This window comes from Anneissia japonica, unplaced genomic scaffold (genome assembly GCF_011630105.1).
Source record: "Anneissia japonica isolate Jap-2015-1 unplaced genomic scaffold, ASM1163010v1 scaffold1511_len2985839_cov193, whole genome shotgun sequence".
NCBI classification, from domain to species: domain Eukaryota; kingdom Metazoa; phylum Echinodermata; class Crinoidea; order Comatulida; family Comatulidae; genus Anneissia; species Anneissia japonica.
The window spans coordinates 951,625-970,355 of NW_022685291.1; the positions used below are offsets into that span (position 1 = coordinate 951,625).

An 18,731-nucleotide genomic window follows, 5' to 3' on the forward strand; every position below is an offset into this window, starting at 1 on the left:
TTCACTTGAATAACTGTACAAGTAACAGATTGTTGACTTTTTAGTGCTTTCTAGGATAGGTATTATCCAGCATGGCATGTATTTTGTAAACTTTCTTTTCATTTTTATCTTTAGCCTATGACCTATCCCATCATTCCTCCACTGGTTTACTCTTACAAGGTCAACTGCCAGATGACAGCAAAGTGTTTACTGATGCCCGAAGGGGAAGTAAACACAAAAAAAAACTGTGTTGCAAATGTCAGAATCAAATAATTGTGGGACTCCTGGATGGAAACTTCAACCATGGTAGCTAATTAGACTACCCATGATCCATATTCCTACACTTAAAAATCAAATACTTAAAAATCAAATACATAAAATCCAAGAAATAAAATGCATAGCAACACAGACAATGTTCTTTATTTTCAAATGCAAAAAACAAGTTATACATTGGGGTGGTTTTTTTTCTAAGCCTATATACAAACAAGATTCTTTCCTTTCTAGCATTACAAAGTGGGGGAGAATGTTTACGTCTAACACTGGCTGGTCGTTTGCAAAGCATTGTAGTTAGCAGCTTAACCTAACGACAAAACTCCTAAAACTGTGGAGCATTTTTCCGTGTCCATGTATACTTATCTATTCAATTACATACCGTAACAATTCTATTGTATACATAAACCCATGAATCATAAATAATGGGAAGATAAAAAACCCACATAAATTAATGACAAGATTAAGGTGTTTTTTAGATATGTGCAACACGGAAAGTTAGATGAGCAAAGTGCATCATTTTACCAAATAATTTGTGAAACCTTGAGTTTACAAAAACTTATTAAAAACTACTGTAACAATACAACATCTTCACGGATCATATCACAAAACTTTTTTTTTTAAAAGACAATACAATACCTTCATAACTATCATACCCAACAGCTTCCCAAACTGACTTTTTCATTCTCCTCTTCATTTAATCATGTAGGAGCACAAGCAGTTGCAGATATATAAATTTGATATATGAATTTTTACTAATTCTTATATTCTTTTTATCAATGATTAATAGATTTTATGTACTGTAATTCCAGAGAAATTAACATAATTTTGAAGTATTTTTTTTTTTTTATTTGCTTAGTGATGGTCATTCTATTAGTACAATGTTATCAAATTAAAAATTAAATTATTATATTTCTATGACATGTTATTACTTACCAAATTTCAGATTTTTGTCTAAATTTTAAACAATAACAATAAAAAAGGTTAACAAAATTAAAAAAAAGCAACTGAAAATTTTTTAACTTCATTGTACAATTAGTACATAAAAAAAGGCAGTTAAAATTTAACCATGGTTTATCTAGTTTCTGATTGGTTGAACCAGTTACTTGGATTCCTGGGATGATGAAGCACCTTCAGTGGTTGCCATGTCGACGGTTGAGTTACCATTCTCTCCTTCTTTCTTGTCCTTCTTTCCATCAACTATTTAAACAATAATTTATAGATTAGGATATGCTATTTACAAGTTAAAACAAAGAAATTTCTGTGAATTAAAATGAAGAAAATACAGTAGAACCCAAGGGACACCGTTGGGATAAAAAAATGTGTCCCCTTAATAGGGTGCCACCTTAATTAGGATGTCCCTTAATTAGTGTATCCCCTAATTAGGGGTGTCCAAAAGGAGGGGGGTCTACTGTTATATGTTGTTAAAATATGCTGTCTCTATCGAGCATTAATGCATTATTTAAATTGCTTAATTTGTTATTTTTAAGTATAATTCCCATATTTGCACAGATAGTTCAATGCATTGGCAGACAATCTAAGAATCTATAGTAAGAGGCTGAAAATCAGAGATTTCTGTGTCTTATAGAAATTGGTTTGATCTCTTTAGAATTCTAGGTTGAGGGTGTTCCAGATTTTAACAGAAAGTATTTATTTCAAGTTTTTTTTTTAGCTTGGTTATTTAATAAGGAAATCATAATTTTATCGACAAGAGTGAGGCGACACCAGTGGTCAGATGATTAATAACTATTTTGCTTTTCAAATTTAATAGTACTGTAATACTTCTGGTTTATATAGAACTTTCTAAATCCCCAAATCTGTGTGCTTGAACAAAATTTGTATCCCTAAATCTATATGCTTAAAAAATAAAATCAACATTAATACAATGCGCATACCAGGCTCCTTTTCACCTCCCTCACTATCGTCTCGTCGACGTTTACGATTCATCTTGGCCGAGTTGCGCTGTGGTGGTGGTAGCGGCTCCATGCCCAGTACCTTATGCACTTGACGGAACACTATCAGCCTTAGGGCATGCTGGGAAATGAACACAATGGTGTACATGTATAAAATATTTATATTATATTATATACATTATATTTATTAATTTCTTTGTAAATGCTATGAATTTCTACCTCCTTGCTGAGATTTAAATTACTGAATAAAATTTAATTGAAACCTAATACCACCTACCACCCACCTAAATGATATTCTTTGTTGCTTCCTTATATAAGTGATTTATACTAACAAATTCACAGCACCATTGATTTTGCACCTCTGAGTTTTAAATGACAATATTAACAATAACAATAGTGCACCTTAGAGTTTTAAATGACAATATTATTAATAACAATAAAAAGAATAAGCAAAAAAAAAAAAAAGAAAAAAAAGAAGATTTGCTAGTGTTCTATATTGATGAAAATTACTTTCTCAGCATCATGGCTAACGACAAAAGGAAGTGAAGATACATTGCAAAAGCTTCCTGTAAGGGATGTCATCTGAACTCATTATACATGAATAACAAAATATGAATATATAAATCAAACAGAAGAAACAGTTGAAACATATGTTGCTATCTGAAGAACAAAACATAAACTATACTCTACAGTGTTAAAATATACTTATTATATTTTCAATCCCTCAACTGTGCATTTCGCTTGTGTCCTTGAGCAAGACACTTTATATGCATTGCCTCTCCGCACCCAAGAATATAAATGGGTACCTGGTGGGGTTGCCTGCTCCTACGCTGATTACCAGCAGCAACACTTAGCATGTGGACCCAATGACCAGGGAAAAGAACTGCGCTTTATAACCGCAAGGAAGAGGCGCATTATAAATGACCGTACCAGTACCAGATTATATTGACCAACTCAGTCAATTCTGGTGCCATGTTGTAGCTGTAGCTGGTGGAGGTGGACAGTCAAAAATGTAAAAGTGCATTTACCTGAGCGCTAGCTGTGATATCCTCCCTCTGCTGGTTGGTCAGGTGTCCAAATGCATCTGTCGGTTCTTTCTCACAAGGATCATACATGCCAGGCCCTCCTACAAAATATCATGCAAAATCATTATTATATGACAGAAAAGCATTTTAAGATTATTTATTAATAATAATAATGACATTTAGTAATTAGAAGTCTTTACAGTAATAATATTTTATTATTTAGTATCCACAGATTTACTGACTGAGAAAATATACTTCCAAGAAAACCTAATAAGCTTGAAATTAAAAAAAATTGCATACTCTATGTTGAGTAAATAGATTTAATAGTTAAATAGTATATATATATATATATATAGAGAGAGAGAGATATATATATATATAAAATTATATATATATATATATCAGTTATCTATTGCACGCAGGCAATCATTGATATAGGGGAGTAAAAATTCAATGTATGCAAGCTAAAAAATTTTTTTTGTGGAATGAACCGTGACAGTACTACAAAGCAATATATAAATAAAGATAAGATAAGATCAGAGTGCAGTATTTTAAATGCCACTAAGGGGAGAATGGAATGAATTTAGAATGACAAAGACAAATTAACATGAAAAAGCTGTTTGTTCAGTGAGGGCTGCTCCCACTGAATATGCAAGGCTTTGTGTTGTTTTTGAAAATTATTAGCTGTCTGCTGTTCAATCGTTCTTTTGGCAATATATATATATATATATATATATATATATATAGAGCGAGAGAGAGAGATCTTAATTAAATGAATTTTATGAATAAGAACTAACATGATGGCTGAATCAGTAAAATATATAGTCTTCTTTAATTCATTAAAAAACACAGAATGAAACACTTCAAAATATCTTTAAGGTATGAAAAGAATACTACTAAATATATCTATTTATATATATATATTTTTTATTTCTTATAAATTTAAAATAATAATATTTAATTATTTAAATATGCTTATACTTTTCCTCTTGTATCATTGATCGGAAATGTATTTATATATATTTGGAAAACGATACATTAATAATATATATGTTTATATGTTATTGATAAGGATGATGACCTTAAGTGATAATTAAGTAATTATAAAACAAAATGTAAATTACTTATCAATTCACATCATTAGTTTATATTAGTACAATGATTCGAACTAGTAAAATCAATAATCATAAAACTTAAGATAACAAAATCGACATGAATAGCATTCATCATGGGGAACCACCAAGGTTCTCTACCCCATATGTGCAAAAACATTGTGAAAACTGTGCCAATCTCTGGCTTAATTTCCGTTTGTTTTCCTTCATTTTCTATCAAAACAGCTTACCTGGTAGAATGACCCCTCCAGCTATGGCTTCAAAGATACGACGCAGAGATTCTCCTGGGGTCAAAGGTTGTCCTGCACTAGCAATTACCCTCTCGCAGAGAAGCTCCACAGGCTGTGGAGAACATTACAACAAAACAAAACATGAAAATGCTAGCTCTCTTGACCCAACATTATAATAGAAAAAACATTGCTCTAAATATGTAAATGTCTGTTGATGATTAGAGTACATTATTATAATCTGAAATTAAACCACAAACAATATTCAATTAACACTAATTATAATATAAATAATCCCAATTTTGTATCAATCTTATCTTAATGTTTATTCTAAAACATTAAGTTTAAATATAAAGTTTAATAATTATAATTAATAAATACCAATGGTAACTTTATTAACACATTCATAATGAACATTATATAATATAATTATTATAAATAATTAGAAACACAAACCGTATTAATTATATACCAAATATATGGATATTATAAATAAATGAAATTGATGAATAAATTATCATGACACTATTCAGTTCATTATCTAATATGAAATTCACACTCAGCGCCGTTGCTGCAACAGAATAGTGAGCCGTATTGGCAGGTGGTTCATTGGTGGTAAAGTATTCAGGTCTAGTCAACCAAATTAGCCTCATGGCTAGCCAATCAACAGCTCACAACCTTTCTTGCACTCCATATCAATAAGCTTAGTGATACTTCAAATAATCCAATAAGATGTGATACTGTCTTGGGAATGATACAGGAAATTGAGTTTGAGCTACTGAATGCACAATATTTCATCTAATTTGCACATATGCAAAAGTGTCTTTAAATAGAGAGGTAGATCAGTTATTTGCTTTTCTATTTATATAATTGACATTTTTGTATGTATCATCTATGACCTTACACTCTGCCAACTATCATTGCAGCAGTAAATCTTTCCCTGTATAGTATAATTCTAATTGTATGATTTTCACTTGTACTCAATAACATTTAATCGAGTAGAGCCCAGACTATCAAATTTTATTTGACAAAAACATGTGACATGCCTAAATATGGTCATAATGACATCACATCATGACCATATATAGGCACATCATGACTATATATGGGCATACAACATTTTCTTGTCAAAGAAAATTTGGTAGTCTGAACTGGACTTCGGATATGAAAAACTCACCCAGCCATTGAGCGGTGACCAGGTCGGGATTCTCTCACAGAGATCTCGCAGCACACGGATGATGATGACACAAGACTGAAGGCAGTTGGCCCTTGCCTAGCAAGACAGTGGAAAGTAGACAATTGTTAATTTAAATTCACATTAAATAATAACATTTTTACACTTAATCTACTTAAGACAAAAAATACTTGAAAACGCAATTATTACTGCAGATAATCTAATATGGTCCCAAAATACTATAAATTATATTTCTTAGTTATAAATTATTTCTAAGCTATTAAATAAATTCTCTTTTTGTACATTTACTGAAGACACATTATGCATTGGATAATGTAAGTATTATGAGATTTCATGCACTAAATGCTGTTAAGATAAATATAAATATGATAAACATATAGAAAGTTCTACAACAGTAACCTTATAACGTAAAAGTCTAAAAGAAGACAATACAGATATCAAAATTGTTTGAAAAACTAATTTGTAAGGAAAATTCTGTATACTAGCAATATACTAATAATAAACACTATACAGCAACTTTTTGCATGTAGGTGAATTCGTCCTGATTCTTGTGTGATTTATCATAATTATCATTGGTTTAATGTTCCAAATTGCTGTTGTTAGGATGAGTAGTATATATGCATGTTTTTTTAAGGACAGGGAGATCAACATGATCTTAAGACATATTGAGTTTCTGTATGACTTCACCTACCTTTTATCAAATCCTGTTCTCAAATATAGCCTAATAGTTAATGTAATTCTCTAAACAATATTTCTTAAACATGCAATTGTCAGGGTTGTTTCTAAGCAATGTATATTTTCCAGTTCAATTCTTATTATGTAAAATGTTGTAAATCAAACCAGAGCAAATGAACTAGCAAAGGAAAACATTAATTGACCTTTCTATCATAAGGGGTAATGAACATTAATAAATAATTCATATCTGATTCGTATCTGAGTCTCCTTGCATGCAATACTGACAGAGGTACAGCAATTGGTACTGTATTCCTACTTGACAAGTATATTAGTTTCAGTCAGTAGAGCACACACTCAGTATTTTAAGGTCTTGGGTGCAAATTTTGGAGGGGTAGTATATTCAATAGATATACCTTGTTTGCTTCTTCAACAGCACAAAAACACATATGCCAGTTGCCTTAATAAAGGCTTCATTGGGAACTGAATACAATAAACATCCTGAGTTCTTTGGCCTCAAATCTGGGTGTAAGCGATACACTTATATAATTTCTCTTTTTAAATTTTCAACTGGTATTAGGTATAATTAGCAGAATCATTTTCGTTCCTTCGTAACTGACACCCACATTTATATGTTTCAAAGACGAGCCAAACCAGTCACTCGTCGCAAAAATTGATTTTTAGTTATTAATTATGGGTGAAACAGTAAAATAATGGTAAAAGAATCATTTAAATCCGACTTTTCATTATGAAGTTACAGGAGTTTAAACATGCAGCTGTTTAAGAACAATACTTGAGAAATCAACCTTCAAAGTTTAAAATTTCAGGCTTTTTTTTAGGCAAAAATCATCCCTAAATTGTTAAAAATTTTTGTTTTAACATTGAAAATGGGGCAAAATAAGAGCATAGCATAATATATAGATATATAAAGGCTAGCTGAGTGCAATAAAAAGGATTTCCAAAATGTTGACATTCCAGCATGTTTTGGCCATTATCTTCGAAACAGGATTTGCGAGGAGTGACTGGTTTGGCTTGTCTTTGCCACGTATTCTTTAACTTAATAATTTTGCAAATTTAATATTTTCATTTCATCATTTGGTCTGATTTCATTTAGAATGAATAGTTTGACAAAGCATTCATAAGAAGATAAAAAAAAAGACATAAAATTGAAAAGGATGAGAGCGAACCTGGAACCACTTCGCGTGTCGTAAAGCAGCTAGTGCATCAAGGCATTTCTGCCTGTCCAGTACGTCCGGAGGATCTTTAGTAGTTTCTATGGCATAACACAATTACAGCAGGGTTGGAATGGGTGTTTGACCAACTAGCCGCTTAGACTGCCCACAGCCAACAGGCATGCGGGCAGGTCGCAAATTGGTACCTGGGTCAACATGGGACTTGATGGCCGGCACCTGGGATTATTAATTTACGATTTAAGACTTGTTGGAATAAGAAAATTTCAAATCTGGGATTATCTAATAAGGTCATCTAATTCACTTTTAGGGATAAATTCTCTTATAAAATGTTAGATATGTTTAAAAAAATTTTTTTTTAAGCATCCACAGGAAAAAAACTATGGAGAAAATAAAACATTTAATAATTGCTTTTTAGTAATTATAAAAAATATTAAAAACATTGTGACTTTTGATTAATTATTATTTTTAACTTATATATCCACATATTAAATAGATGCCAATCTACTTAAAGACAATGACAACAATGTCTTTAGAACAAGTATTAATTATTTATCTTTTTCAGATTGATTATGCATTAATCTAACTGAATTAATACATAAATTAAATTTCTTATTCCTCGTCTATTAAAGCAGAAGTATTTTTATGGAAATTTATGTAAATGTTTCAGATTTTGGGGGGTCTAGATATATGCACAAGAGTTCACAAATTAAAAAACAATAATTTCTTTTCTTTCAACACCAATACATTCTGAGTTATATTTTATGATGCCAGCCCTAGCCACCAGTGTCGCCAAGATGCACATTGCGACAAGCGGAGTATTTTTCCGATGGTCAAAAATCCTCCAGGTCTCTGCGAAGAAGCTGTTCTTGTAAGAAGGCTTTACACTGAGTGAAAAACGGAGGCAAAAACATCGCCAGCCGAACATGTTCGACTGGCAGTTAAAAATCTGAAACGATAACACTACAAAGCGAAGACAATCATAGGAGCTTGAGTCGGACACAGACGTCCACTCGTGTCCAGCGTTGATCAGGTTGTATGCCTGGGTCCACAACCCCTGGGTCGACCCAAGAATATACCTTCAACTAGCTTAAGTAGCAATCCCTCATGGTTCTGTGATAATTTTTTTTTTCCTCAGATGGCATTTTAATCCTGATGCCTACTGAGAATTGCAACATCCAGGTGTCTCCATTCTGGGAATTATGCAAATACAGTTAATAGCTTTATTTACATCTAGATGTGCCACTCTTATCTGCAATTATCACATAAACATATGGAATTGTCACAATAAACTTGAACCGAATGATCGATTGTGGCCAAAGGCTTCCTGTATTGCATGTCAAACTTTGAATTTTCAAAATGTAACATCGTTCCTCAGTGACACTTATATCTTTAATTTGAAAAGCCTTCTTTCATAAAAACTAAATAAATAAATATATTATATATAAAAACAATAAATAAATAAATTCTCTTCTGAGGAACATTACAAAATATAATAATTATATATTATCAATGCTAACATTAGATTAATTAGATAAGTTTTAACAATTTCATTTGCCTCACTTCATGACTACATATAAATCAAGTGCTTATACATTATAAAGCAACAATAAATAACACACATGTGAACAACTACAACCAAGTGCATGGATTTATGGAGGAAATCTAGCAACTTGGGCAGTTCAAATTCCATCTATTAGCACTATTTAATGGTGATGCAATAGGCCTGGGTACCTAAGTTCTTGTAAAATGTAAAAACATAAAACAAGGGTCACTGTTAATCAGAAAAGTCACATGTCAGGAATGTGGCCTTCTGATTAGCTGATGACCTAGCCTCCCGGAACCAGATTGCATGAATTAAGGCGCAAATAAATAATTCTTTTCTGACACAATTCAACTGAAAAAACTAATCAAGTCAAAGCCTATTTGAAAGGTTCCTCAGAAGATAATCTATAAATGCCTGAACAGCCCAAAAAAATAAATAACACAAAGGAAACTGTTTTACCTGAGGGCGCTTCACGCATAGCTGGTGAGCTGAGTAAGATTTTGATCGATGTCTTAATCTCTTGGTCAGTAGAAAACACGATAATCGCTGCTTCCTCAACACACAATTTCAAATCAAATTTCCCTTCGGTCTCCTGTATTATAATAATAATGACAAATATTTATATAGCGCCAATTCCAAATGAATGATCACTGAGCATTTTTACCCCTGATCACTGGCAAAGCAGCACAAAGCACAGCCTTCTCTGCTCTGAGTATACATAGTCGTGCACTTGTATTCAGCACATGAAACTAGTACGTTCAGTGCCACAACATCCTTCCAGGTACCCTTATATACTTCTTGGTAGAGAAAGACAAACGTAGATAAAGTGCCTTGCCCAAGGATATAAGCAACTTGCACAGTGAGAGTTTCAAATCCTTAACCTCAAGGTTGGAATTTCAAGCCACAAACTATGCCCCAACAGCTTCTAATATATTGTTGATAATAATTTTATAAACAGGCAGATAAAGGGTAGTACTGTACAAGTGCAACCAAACAACATGTTTGTATAAGCACTCAACTAAAGGCAAACATTTTCTTGTTTTAATAATATAGAATGAACTCACCCTTTCTACATATTTTGAAGGATTTACAGTATTTTCATGGCAGTTTATGAAGTGTTTTACTTATATTATCATCTGGTTTATGGTTAGCTAATCAGACCAGACTATGGGTAATTGAGGGTATGTTACATCACAACCAATCACTATGATGCAATTAAACATATTTACATTTTAATATGACTAAGAGCATTAATACCACAGCCATAAATTAGCAGCATCAGAAAAAGAAATAGTCTTACTGTACAGTAGATTTAAATGCTTTACAAATCTGTTTAGCCTTTATAAAAATAACAATTTTTTATTCAAAAACTTTTCAAGTATATATTCATAAATTAGTTTTTTCATTCATTAATAGGTCTACATAAGCGACCAACCTTTGATAATTATTAAGTTTTGATCGACAGTTTCGCTAAATTTGAAGACATCTTGTATTTTTAAAATTTTGTAATTTTTGTGTGCAACTTGTATGCATTCAATTATGTTTCTCTATTATTGTAGTAATATGAGTATATCATAAGGAACTGGGGCCAGATTTATAAAACTAAAAATCAGCTTAAATTTGTCTTAAGTCCATTTTTTTACTTAAGTCAAATTTATCAATATTGCTTAGCTTAAAAATTACTTAAAATTAGGAAGTCAATTGTACAGAAACGCCATCTAAGACAATTTTTAAGCCAAGATTTTGCTAAGATGGTTTAATAAATCAGCTTAAGATATTTATTAGGGACATCTTAACATTTTTGACATAAGACATTTGCTAAGCTGAGATTGTTAAATCCCGGGCCTGTATCTCATAGCTGCATTTTACATAATAATGTGTAATATCGTAAATTGAAAACTAGGAACCCCATAACCACAACCTCAGCCTACTTACAGCTAATCTCTTGGGAAGGTTATCTGCCACACGTTCAAGAAGAGTGCGTGTTGGTTTCTCGGAGCACAGTACCACTAGGCTCATGTTAAGATCTCCACGTAACAGCAGGCCCTTAGCTAGTACACCTACACGCATCACGCCCTTTAAAGCACGAGGATTTGAATCTTTCCTGTAATGCAATGCAAACTCAAATTACACATCTTGGAGCTATAACTAAAAGCCTCCTCATTGTTTGACCTTCCTTCTAATCTTAATTATAATCATGTGTAAACATAAGGGTTCATTTTGCAGTATGTATATTAATGGATAATCCACAATTCAACTGCAAATTTACAGTTTGCAAAATAACTCATGTAATTTGAAATTAAAGCTTGTACCTACATACAAGGAGGAAAGGTAGTTAAAACTTGAATTACTGAATTATAAATCATAAATATTACATTAACTATAGTAACAGTAATAATTAATTGTGTAGTATGCCAGTATGATCCATCTAAAAAGATACTCATGGAACAGAGTTACAACAGTTAACTAAGATTCTGAAAATGTTTTTTTCCTATAAAATTGGATAGGTGGAGATAAATGATTACACTCCCTGGGTATTATAATTCTGGGACTTAATAAATAAGTACATTTGCAAAGACAATAATAATTTCCACATGACTATGTGGGACCACCTTTTTAACTCCATATCAATAAATGTATATATTTAAGTATCTATATTTAATGACAGTGATCTGTATTCCTCCATTTTTAATTCATTTTTTAAAAATTTTTACTTATTTATTTATTTCATCATATTTTCTTTCACTTACACTTCTTCTTTCTTTGCCTCTTCTTCATTTTCTTTCGTTTCCTTCACCTCGGCTACTTCTTCCCCCTCTTTTTTAACTTCTACTTTCTCTTCTTCCATGGGAACAGGATTGTCTGCCTCGGAGATGTAGTCAGATACAAGTTTCAGAGATTTTTCACAGCAAGTCACAATATTCTGCACAGCAGCCAACTGAAATCAAGCCAAAGCATAAAGACATTAAATCAACAAGCCACCAATGGGACCGACCAATTTTTAATTACCTTATATACTCGCATACAAGGTGACCTGTGTATAAGACAACCCCCGAGTTTGAGAAGATTTTTATATGTTGGGCGTATAAGACGACCTCCCCCTCCCCCACTGTCGGAATTCATACTTTTTGCTGCTTTTTATGATCTTGATTCGAATGATTGGACAATCCGCACAAAAGACGAACATGATTTTAAAATTCTAAAATTTGTATGTCGCACGTATAAGATGACCCCATGCTTTTCAATCCTAATTTGCTATTTTAAACCTTGCCTTATATACGAGTATATCCAGTTCTTAAATCTTTTGCTTTAATTTATTTATATTTTGATAAATAATTGAATTGGTTGGATTAGGATTTACCTCTTGTTCAGTTGGGTAGATGGAAGAATGCTTCGCCATAACGTGACGATCGATAATCGTATCTGGTCTCTTAGCCATCATATCTTGCATCATCGGAGGCTTTGGTGGAACGGGACGAGGATGAGGAATACCACGACGACGTTGCCACTCAAAGAATTCCATCTCTTCCTCGTACTGCAAGCGTTCTTCCAAGAAACGTTCTTCCTCAAAACGTCTCCAGTAGATGTCCTCTTCGTAGCGTCTAAGGGGCCAAAAACCACACAACATACAACAGTGTTAAAGAAAAGATATTATTAACTATATAACAAAGAAGTAGAAGGCCAACTGCTGACGGATCGTTCCTGTCATTACCACATGGAATTTCATTGGCTGAAAAATTAGTAGCAGTAGCAGTGATGTTTTGCCCTACCTGACATGTTATCATACTGAACAATCGGTACGTTCCTAAATTCTTGGGGAAAAAAATTTGCAAGTGATTCAGGTGGGTATTGAACCCACAACCTCAATATAACTAGCCTGGCGCCATAACCACTAGACTAACCAGCTTGCACTTGCTCCAAGATGTGAATATTTACCTCCGCTAAAGGAGGTATGTATTCATTGTCTGTCTGGATCATAAAATTTGGTGGAATGATACATAATATTTGAAGAGACCATTCAATTTTTGGAAGGAAAATCACAGAAATTTGATTTTTTTTTACCTTCAAGCATCATCCATACATGGCCTGTTTGTTGCTCAGTATTCAGACACAGGGCGAAGGTATGTATTCTATTGGGTGACTGCTCTAGTTATCTATGTATTCTCACCTCATTTCCACCTGAACTCGCATCTCTTCATCTCGTCTTCGTAGAAATTCATCTTTAGCCATCTGACGTCGAATTTTCTCCTCATGGAATTTACGAACACGTGCTGTTGGCTTGATCTCTACTTGATACTTAGGATCAACTTTTTTCTGAAAACATACAGATAATACAACAAATAATACAATATGGCTTCTTCATTTCTCCCTCTATCTTTTCCCTACACCCTTGTGTTGCCATTGAACTCTCTTCTTCAATTGTCTACCAATTTACCCACTTGTGTTCCAAACGCAGGTACGTTTAATCTCCCCTGTATTAACTTCTTTCCCTTGTGCTCCCCAACCTCTGCCTTGCATGTTTAACCCTAGTCTGACTGTTTACAGGATCGAATGTTTTTGCATCCCTTCAACCATATATGCCCCTAAAAATTAGTTGTATTCCCTAGTCTCTGTTCTTTGTATAGCATATATTCCTTAAAAATCACTTTAACTCTTATATACCTGTAAAATCTGTGATTTTTGGGGCTTCAAAAAAGCAAGAAATAAACTGGGTACAAAACCTCTATATAAGCCCTGCACACTTCTGCCCACCATAATTACACCCTGGCTTATATTCTGCTACCATAAATTTCCATATCCATTAGATACCACAAAGATTGTCTACCTTGTACTGGAGTCTGTGGCGGCGCCCTTTCATGTGCATCTCTTTGGCATTGGGGTCATTGAACTTGCATTCACACAGCTTACAGTTGAAGCTGATCACTTTCCCAGTTTCATTCTTAACCTCCTCCACATAGTCCTCCCCAACGGGCGTGATTTCTTGCTCATAGAACTCATCCGACATCTTACCTGAATGAAATGGCAGAAAATTTTAACATAAATCTTTGGACAAAAGCATGATCTGGGAACAAGGCAAATGTCACTGAATATTCTCTGTAATGTCACTGAATATTCTCTGTACATGTTATCAGAAAGAGACATTAAGAAGGAACTTACTCTCATTAAGTGGTGGTACCGGAGAAGATGCAACCGGTGCTTGGGTGGTAGGCTTCGCTTCTGCTTTCTTATCAGCCTCTGGGGATGTAGCACTCTGAAGCTTCGAACCTCCTACAAGAGTCATAAAGAAAAGTCATGAGTAAAATATAATCATAGGCTTCAGCAGACATGCTCATCTCGAGTGTACAAATGCAATCTTGAGAACTGGTTATCATAGCAATAGGTCTGATCTACAATTGAAACATGATTTGTGAATTAAAATATTGCTCGCTTTTTTGTATTTTATAAAATGTTTAGTGACCTTTCGTCCTTGGGCAATGCACTTTACCTATGGATGTCTTTCCACCCAGAAGTGGGTACCTGGAATGTTTGAAAGCAAAATGAACTGATTACTAGCTACAGCATTATGGAATGGAACATTCTGCTAAGTCTCCACCCTTGGATAATATTGTTGAGGTCCCACAAAACGACAACATAAACAAAGATGGCAACACGTCATGTTTATGGGACAAGCACATAACCCTGGTTTGACTGACACTCCAGGGAGGTCTATGCTACTCCAGAAGCTGAGTATATTTTTTATATGTGTTTGAACCAATGAACGATGGAAATAAAGTAAAGCGCTATTTAAGACTAACATATTATTATTAAAAAGCTTTCCTCTTAGCCACGCCAGTTGGATACTGTTGCTAAGGTCCAACAAAACAATAATGTAAAATGCACTTCATTCCTGAAGATGACACAATAAAGGTCGAAACGTTAAATCATGGCCTCCCTCTCATTATTCAGCATAACATTCGTTCTATGTTAACGTACGTAAACATGTGTGTTTGTGGGACCACATGTGCATTTGTTGGACACGCGCATATTCCAGGCACTGTTCTGATTGGTCAGTTGTTAAGTTTGATTGGCACTTCGGAAAGGTTCATTAACGACCAGTGAACACCAAATAAGATTGTAGGATCCTTACCAACAAAGGCAATCTTTGGAGTTGTCAGCTGTTTAGTGACAACTTTGGTCTTCTGGGGAGTAGTTAGAGACTGCGTGGAGGCAGCGGCAGCTGTAGAGCCTGCAGTGGTAGCCTTCATTTGTACTCCGGCATTCTTAGCTCCGGCAGTGCTAGATGTTGTCGGTGTAGAAGTTCCCCCTACTTTCACCGGTTCAGTAGATGGAATTGGTTTGCCTAGTTTAGTGTGCAACTTCAAAACCTATTTGAGAAGAATAAAAATAAAATTCTAACCGACTTTCATGTAATCAAAACTACAAGGCAGGGTCTTAACAATAATATACCAAAATAATTATTATTTTACTCTCTGATCATCTTTCATACTTATATTATTTTATTTACTATTCCTCAATACTAAATATACTTTATTTGTCATATATGTCAAGATTCACATAAAATTAAATTTGTGAAACACTTTGTATTTGAACACAGCTAATCAATGATGAAGAATCATAAAAATGGAAAACATTTGACTTGGAACACAGCTAAGGAACTATCATCAAAATGTAGCCAAACTTTGTTCAAGAAATGGTCGTTAATAGAATAAGACTATATCCATAAAATCACTACAGTAACTACAGCGTTTTCACTGCAATCCTTGCACTGCGTGCTGTCCCCAACGCAATTCAACTGACCAATCAGTGTCGCCAAAGGATTTGGTGATAGCCTGTAGCGAAACCAAGCCTAAATCTATATAAATTACAAGTTTCCGGCATTAAAACATGAAGTGGTTATCAACACCACCATTCACAAAGGTAATATGATAAATACATATTCATAAGTATAATCTGAATATTCATAAGCACCTTCTGATGTTTAGCACCTCTGATATGTGCATTGTACGCATCTTGTCCAGTACAAGTCACGTCACAAAGCTCACAGCGTAGGCTGTGCGTACCGATGCGATGAGTTGGACCCTGACTGCCAGTTTTAAGTTGAGCTTCTTTCTTCTTGTGTTTCTGACCCTCAAGATGCTCACGGTATGTCTGTAAGGAAGACAGGACTTTTTTTTTAAATAGTGTTTAAAATTTCTACCTTTCAACAAAAGTGTACTGTGCTTACACTCGACCTAACTAACTAATTATAAGTTATATTAAAACCATAAATTAATTAATATTTCACTTTCATTGAACTTCCGGTTATAATCGCAACTATAAGGAACAAGGTAAATCATGAAAAAGGAAAGGAATTCCCAGGGTGCCACTGAAAAATGTGTAGAATCCTTCATTCATCGCCCTTTAACATTCCTAAACCAGCAAAATGAAGTAGATTACAAAAAAAAAAAAAAAAAAAAATTTAGTGATGTATGCTCACCTGTGGTCCAGCACAGCTGATCTTGCAGACTTCACAATAGTGGATCTGCGGCTGTTTTGGGGGCTGACGCTCCTTCTTCACAGGCTTACTGAAGGGACCTTTGTTCTTGTTCTGCCATGGTTGACTGCCTTTAGCAACCTGCTGCTGTTGCTGGTAGTAATTAGTTGCAGCAGAATAGACGGCTGCATCATATCCTGAATATGTATTACCTGAAATTATGAATATAGGTTTTTTCCATAATATCAAATATCAATGAAAATTATAGTAAAAGCAATAAATATAATATTGACAACTCCACCAATAATAAAAATAGGCTCCCAGGGGGAGCTTGACATAGGGTTTTTTTTTTTGTGGCTACTTTTAACTCACAACCCCATTTACACTTTCTGTGTACAAGTAATAAATTGTTCACTATTTAGTTCATTCTTCCAGGTCTTATCTAAGCATATGGCATCATATTTCGTAGGCTTATTTTGGAAGACTGTTCTTTTTTATCTTTAGCTTATGATACATTCTATCATTCCTCTAACAGAATATACTTTCACAACTTAAAAGTAAGACGATAGCTAAGTGTCTACGGCTCCACTCGGGGGCAGCAGACAGAATAACTATAACCATTATACATAAATCAGTATCAGAAAATTTAAAATAAGATATCTAAAGACTAAAGTAAATTCTGCATAACCTACGTGACTTACCACCAGTGGTATAGGTGGTGGCAGCAGAAGTGGTATATGTGGGGACTGTGGTTTGGGTGGAGAATGTGTAAGAGGCTGCAACTGTCTTAGGTTGCTGGACGGGCTTTGCTGGTGCAGGCTGATGCGTGGTGAATCCACCCCCTGAACCATAAGCAGCTGTTGCCTTCACAGCCACTAAAACAATGATGAAAGAAAAAATAAAATAAGGTAATGGTACTTCATAAATTTTAATGGTGACTTGTCATCCACGGCAGGGATGATTTGTAATACAGTAAGAATACTTGCAATAAAAAATAAGGAAATTTTAAGACATTGAAGATCAGTTAAGCTTATACATTTTTTAATTCATGTATGGGCCACATGGCAAGAAACATGTAACATGTTTACTTTGAATGATCTAATAAGCACAGTGGAACTAATACACTTTTTGGAAGCTTTAGTGTCGAGAATGGTGGTTACTGTAAAACCATAAAATTTTGTGCGCATTAAACTTTCGCGAATGGTCCAGATTCGCGAAAATTTTATGCCGCAAATAATTTTCAGGTAACATGTTCTATGTTTCAAAAAAGATCGGTAGAATATTATCTGATCATTGTGAATCTCGAATCAGTTTCACGAAGGAGATTTTGGTCATTATAAGTCACTAAATTACACCAAAAATTAATTTAAACTTTTTTAAAGATGATAATGAACAATAAACAGCAAGAATTGTCGGTATTTCAAGGCCTAAACTCGCCTACGACGATGCAATACAGATCTAGGCCTAAATGGGGAATCCCACAAATTGCAACATGTTTGCGAAAAGTTAACAACTTCAACATTTAAAAAATTGTATTTTAAATTACTTTGTGGATTTTATTAAATGTGTATAAACTTAATAGAATGTATTTCAATTATTTCAAGTATTCTGACCTTAAATTCCGACGTTAAGCTAAAAAAATTTGTAAATTCTAGGCCTATTCTAACCTACTCAGTAAGTATACTGATCAGGGAGGTTCTGATCATCACTGCATGTGATTGCATATGTGCAACCACTGCACAGTGTATACTAAAAAGTTAAAGTAGAAATTAATTTTCGTACCCTGACAAACCACGATGTTCAGTCATCATCAGTGAATGTATTTGAATCAATATTAGGCTTACAGGAATAAATATTGTTCATTGTAGGATGCTTGAATACCCTACACAATTTAGGAATATCGTATGAGTGAGTATATTGTAATGTATGTAAACTTGTGTCTTTCTTAACAGTGCCTGGGATGGCCAGCTAAGTCCTGGTCCTAGCAGCTGAGGTAGACTGCAGGCTAATGGTGCCTAGCTACAGTATTGTAGCCTAGACAGCGGCTATAGGCAGGGGTTTATTTATGAATTTGAGTAGCAGGAGAAATTTGAAAGTAACAGGAGAGTAAATTGAAATAGGCCGGTTT

The 18,731-nt window shown here is 33.9% G+C and overlaps 1 protein-coding gene across 4 annotated transcripts in view; it reads right to left on the bottom strand.

Moving 5' to 3' along the window:
- Positions 1-368: 368 nt before the first annotated feature.
- The window catches only part of LOC117110044 (zinc finger RNA-binding protein-like), a 24,075-nt gene continuing 5,712 nt past the window's right edge, over positions 369-18,731 (bottom strand). Inside the window, exons 5-21 of one of the 4 annotated variants that reach the window (XM_033252635.1) lie at positions 17,305-17,342; positions 16,607-16,815; positions 16,099-16,278; positions 15,257-15,494; positions 14,287-14,397; positions 13,955-14,139; positions 13,298-13,443; positions 12,491-12,740; positions 11,880-12,067; positions 11,065-11,233; positions 9,589-9,721; positions 7,581-7,666; positions 5,704-5,799; positions 4,530-4,641; positions 3,191-3,288; positions 2,145-2,283; positions 369-1,449 (exon numbers count right to left, since the gene is read on the bottom strand). In XM_033252635.1, coding sequence (XP_033108526.1) covers positions 1,352-1,449; positions 2,145-2,283; positions 3,191-3,288; positions 4,530-4,641; positions 5,704-5,799; positions 7,581-7,666; positions 9,589-9,721; positions 11,065-11,233; positions 11,880-12,067; positions 12,491-12,740; positions 13,298-13,443; positions 13,955-14,139; positions 14,287-14,397; positions 15,257-15,494; positions 16,099-16,278; positions 16,607-16,815; positions 17,305-17,342 — 2,476 coding nt within the window. In that variant the 3' untranslated portion in view covers positions 369-1,351. Of the gene's footprint in view, positions 1,450-2,144; positions 2,284-3,190; positions 3,289-4,529; positions 4,642-5,703; positions 5,800-7,580; positions 7,667-9,588; positions 9,722-11,064; positions 11,234-11,879; positions 12,068-12,490; positions 12,741-13,297; positions 13,444-13,954; positions 14,140-14,286; positions 14,398-15,256; positions 15,495-16,098; positions 16,279-16,606; positions 16,816-17,295; positions 17,343-18,731 lie in introns of those variants that run through there. The other 3 variants (XM_033252627.1, XM_033252618.1, XM_033252645.1) reach the window with 3 other exon arrangements.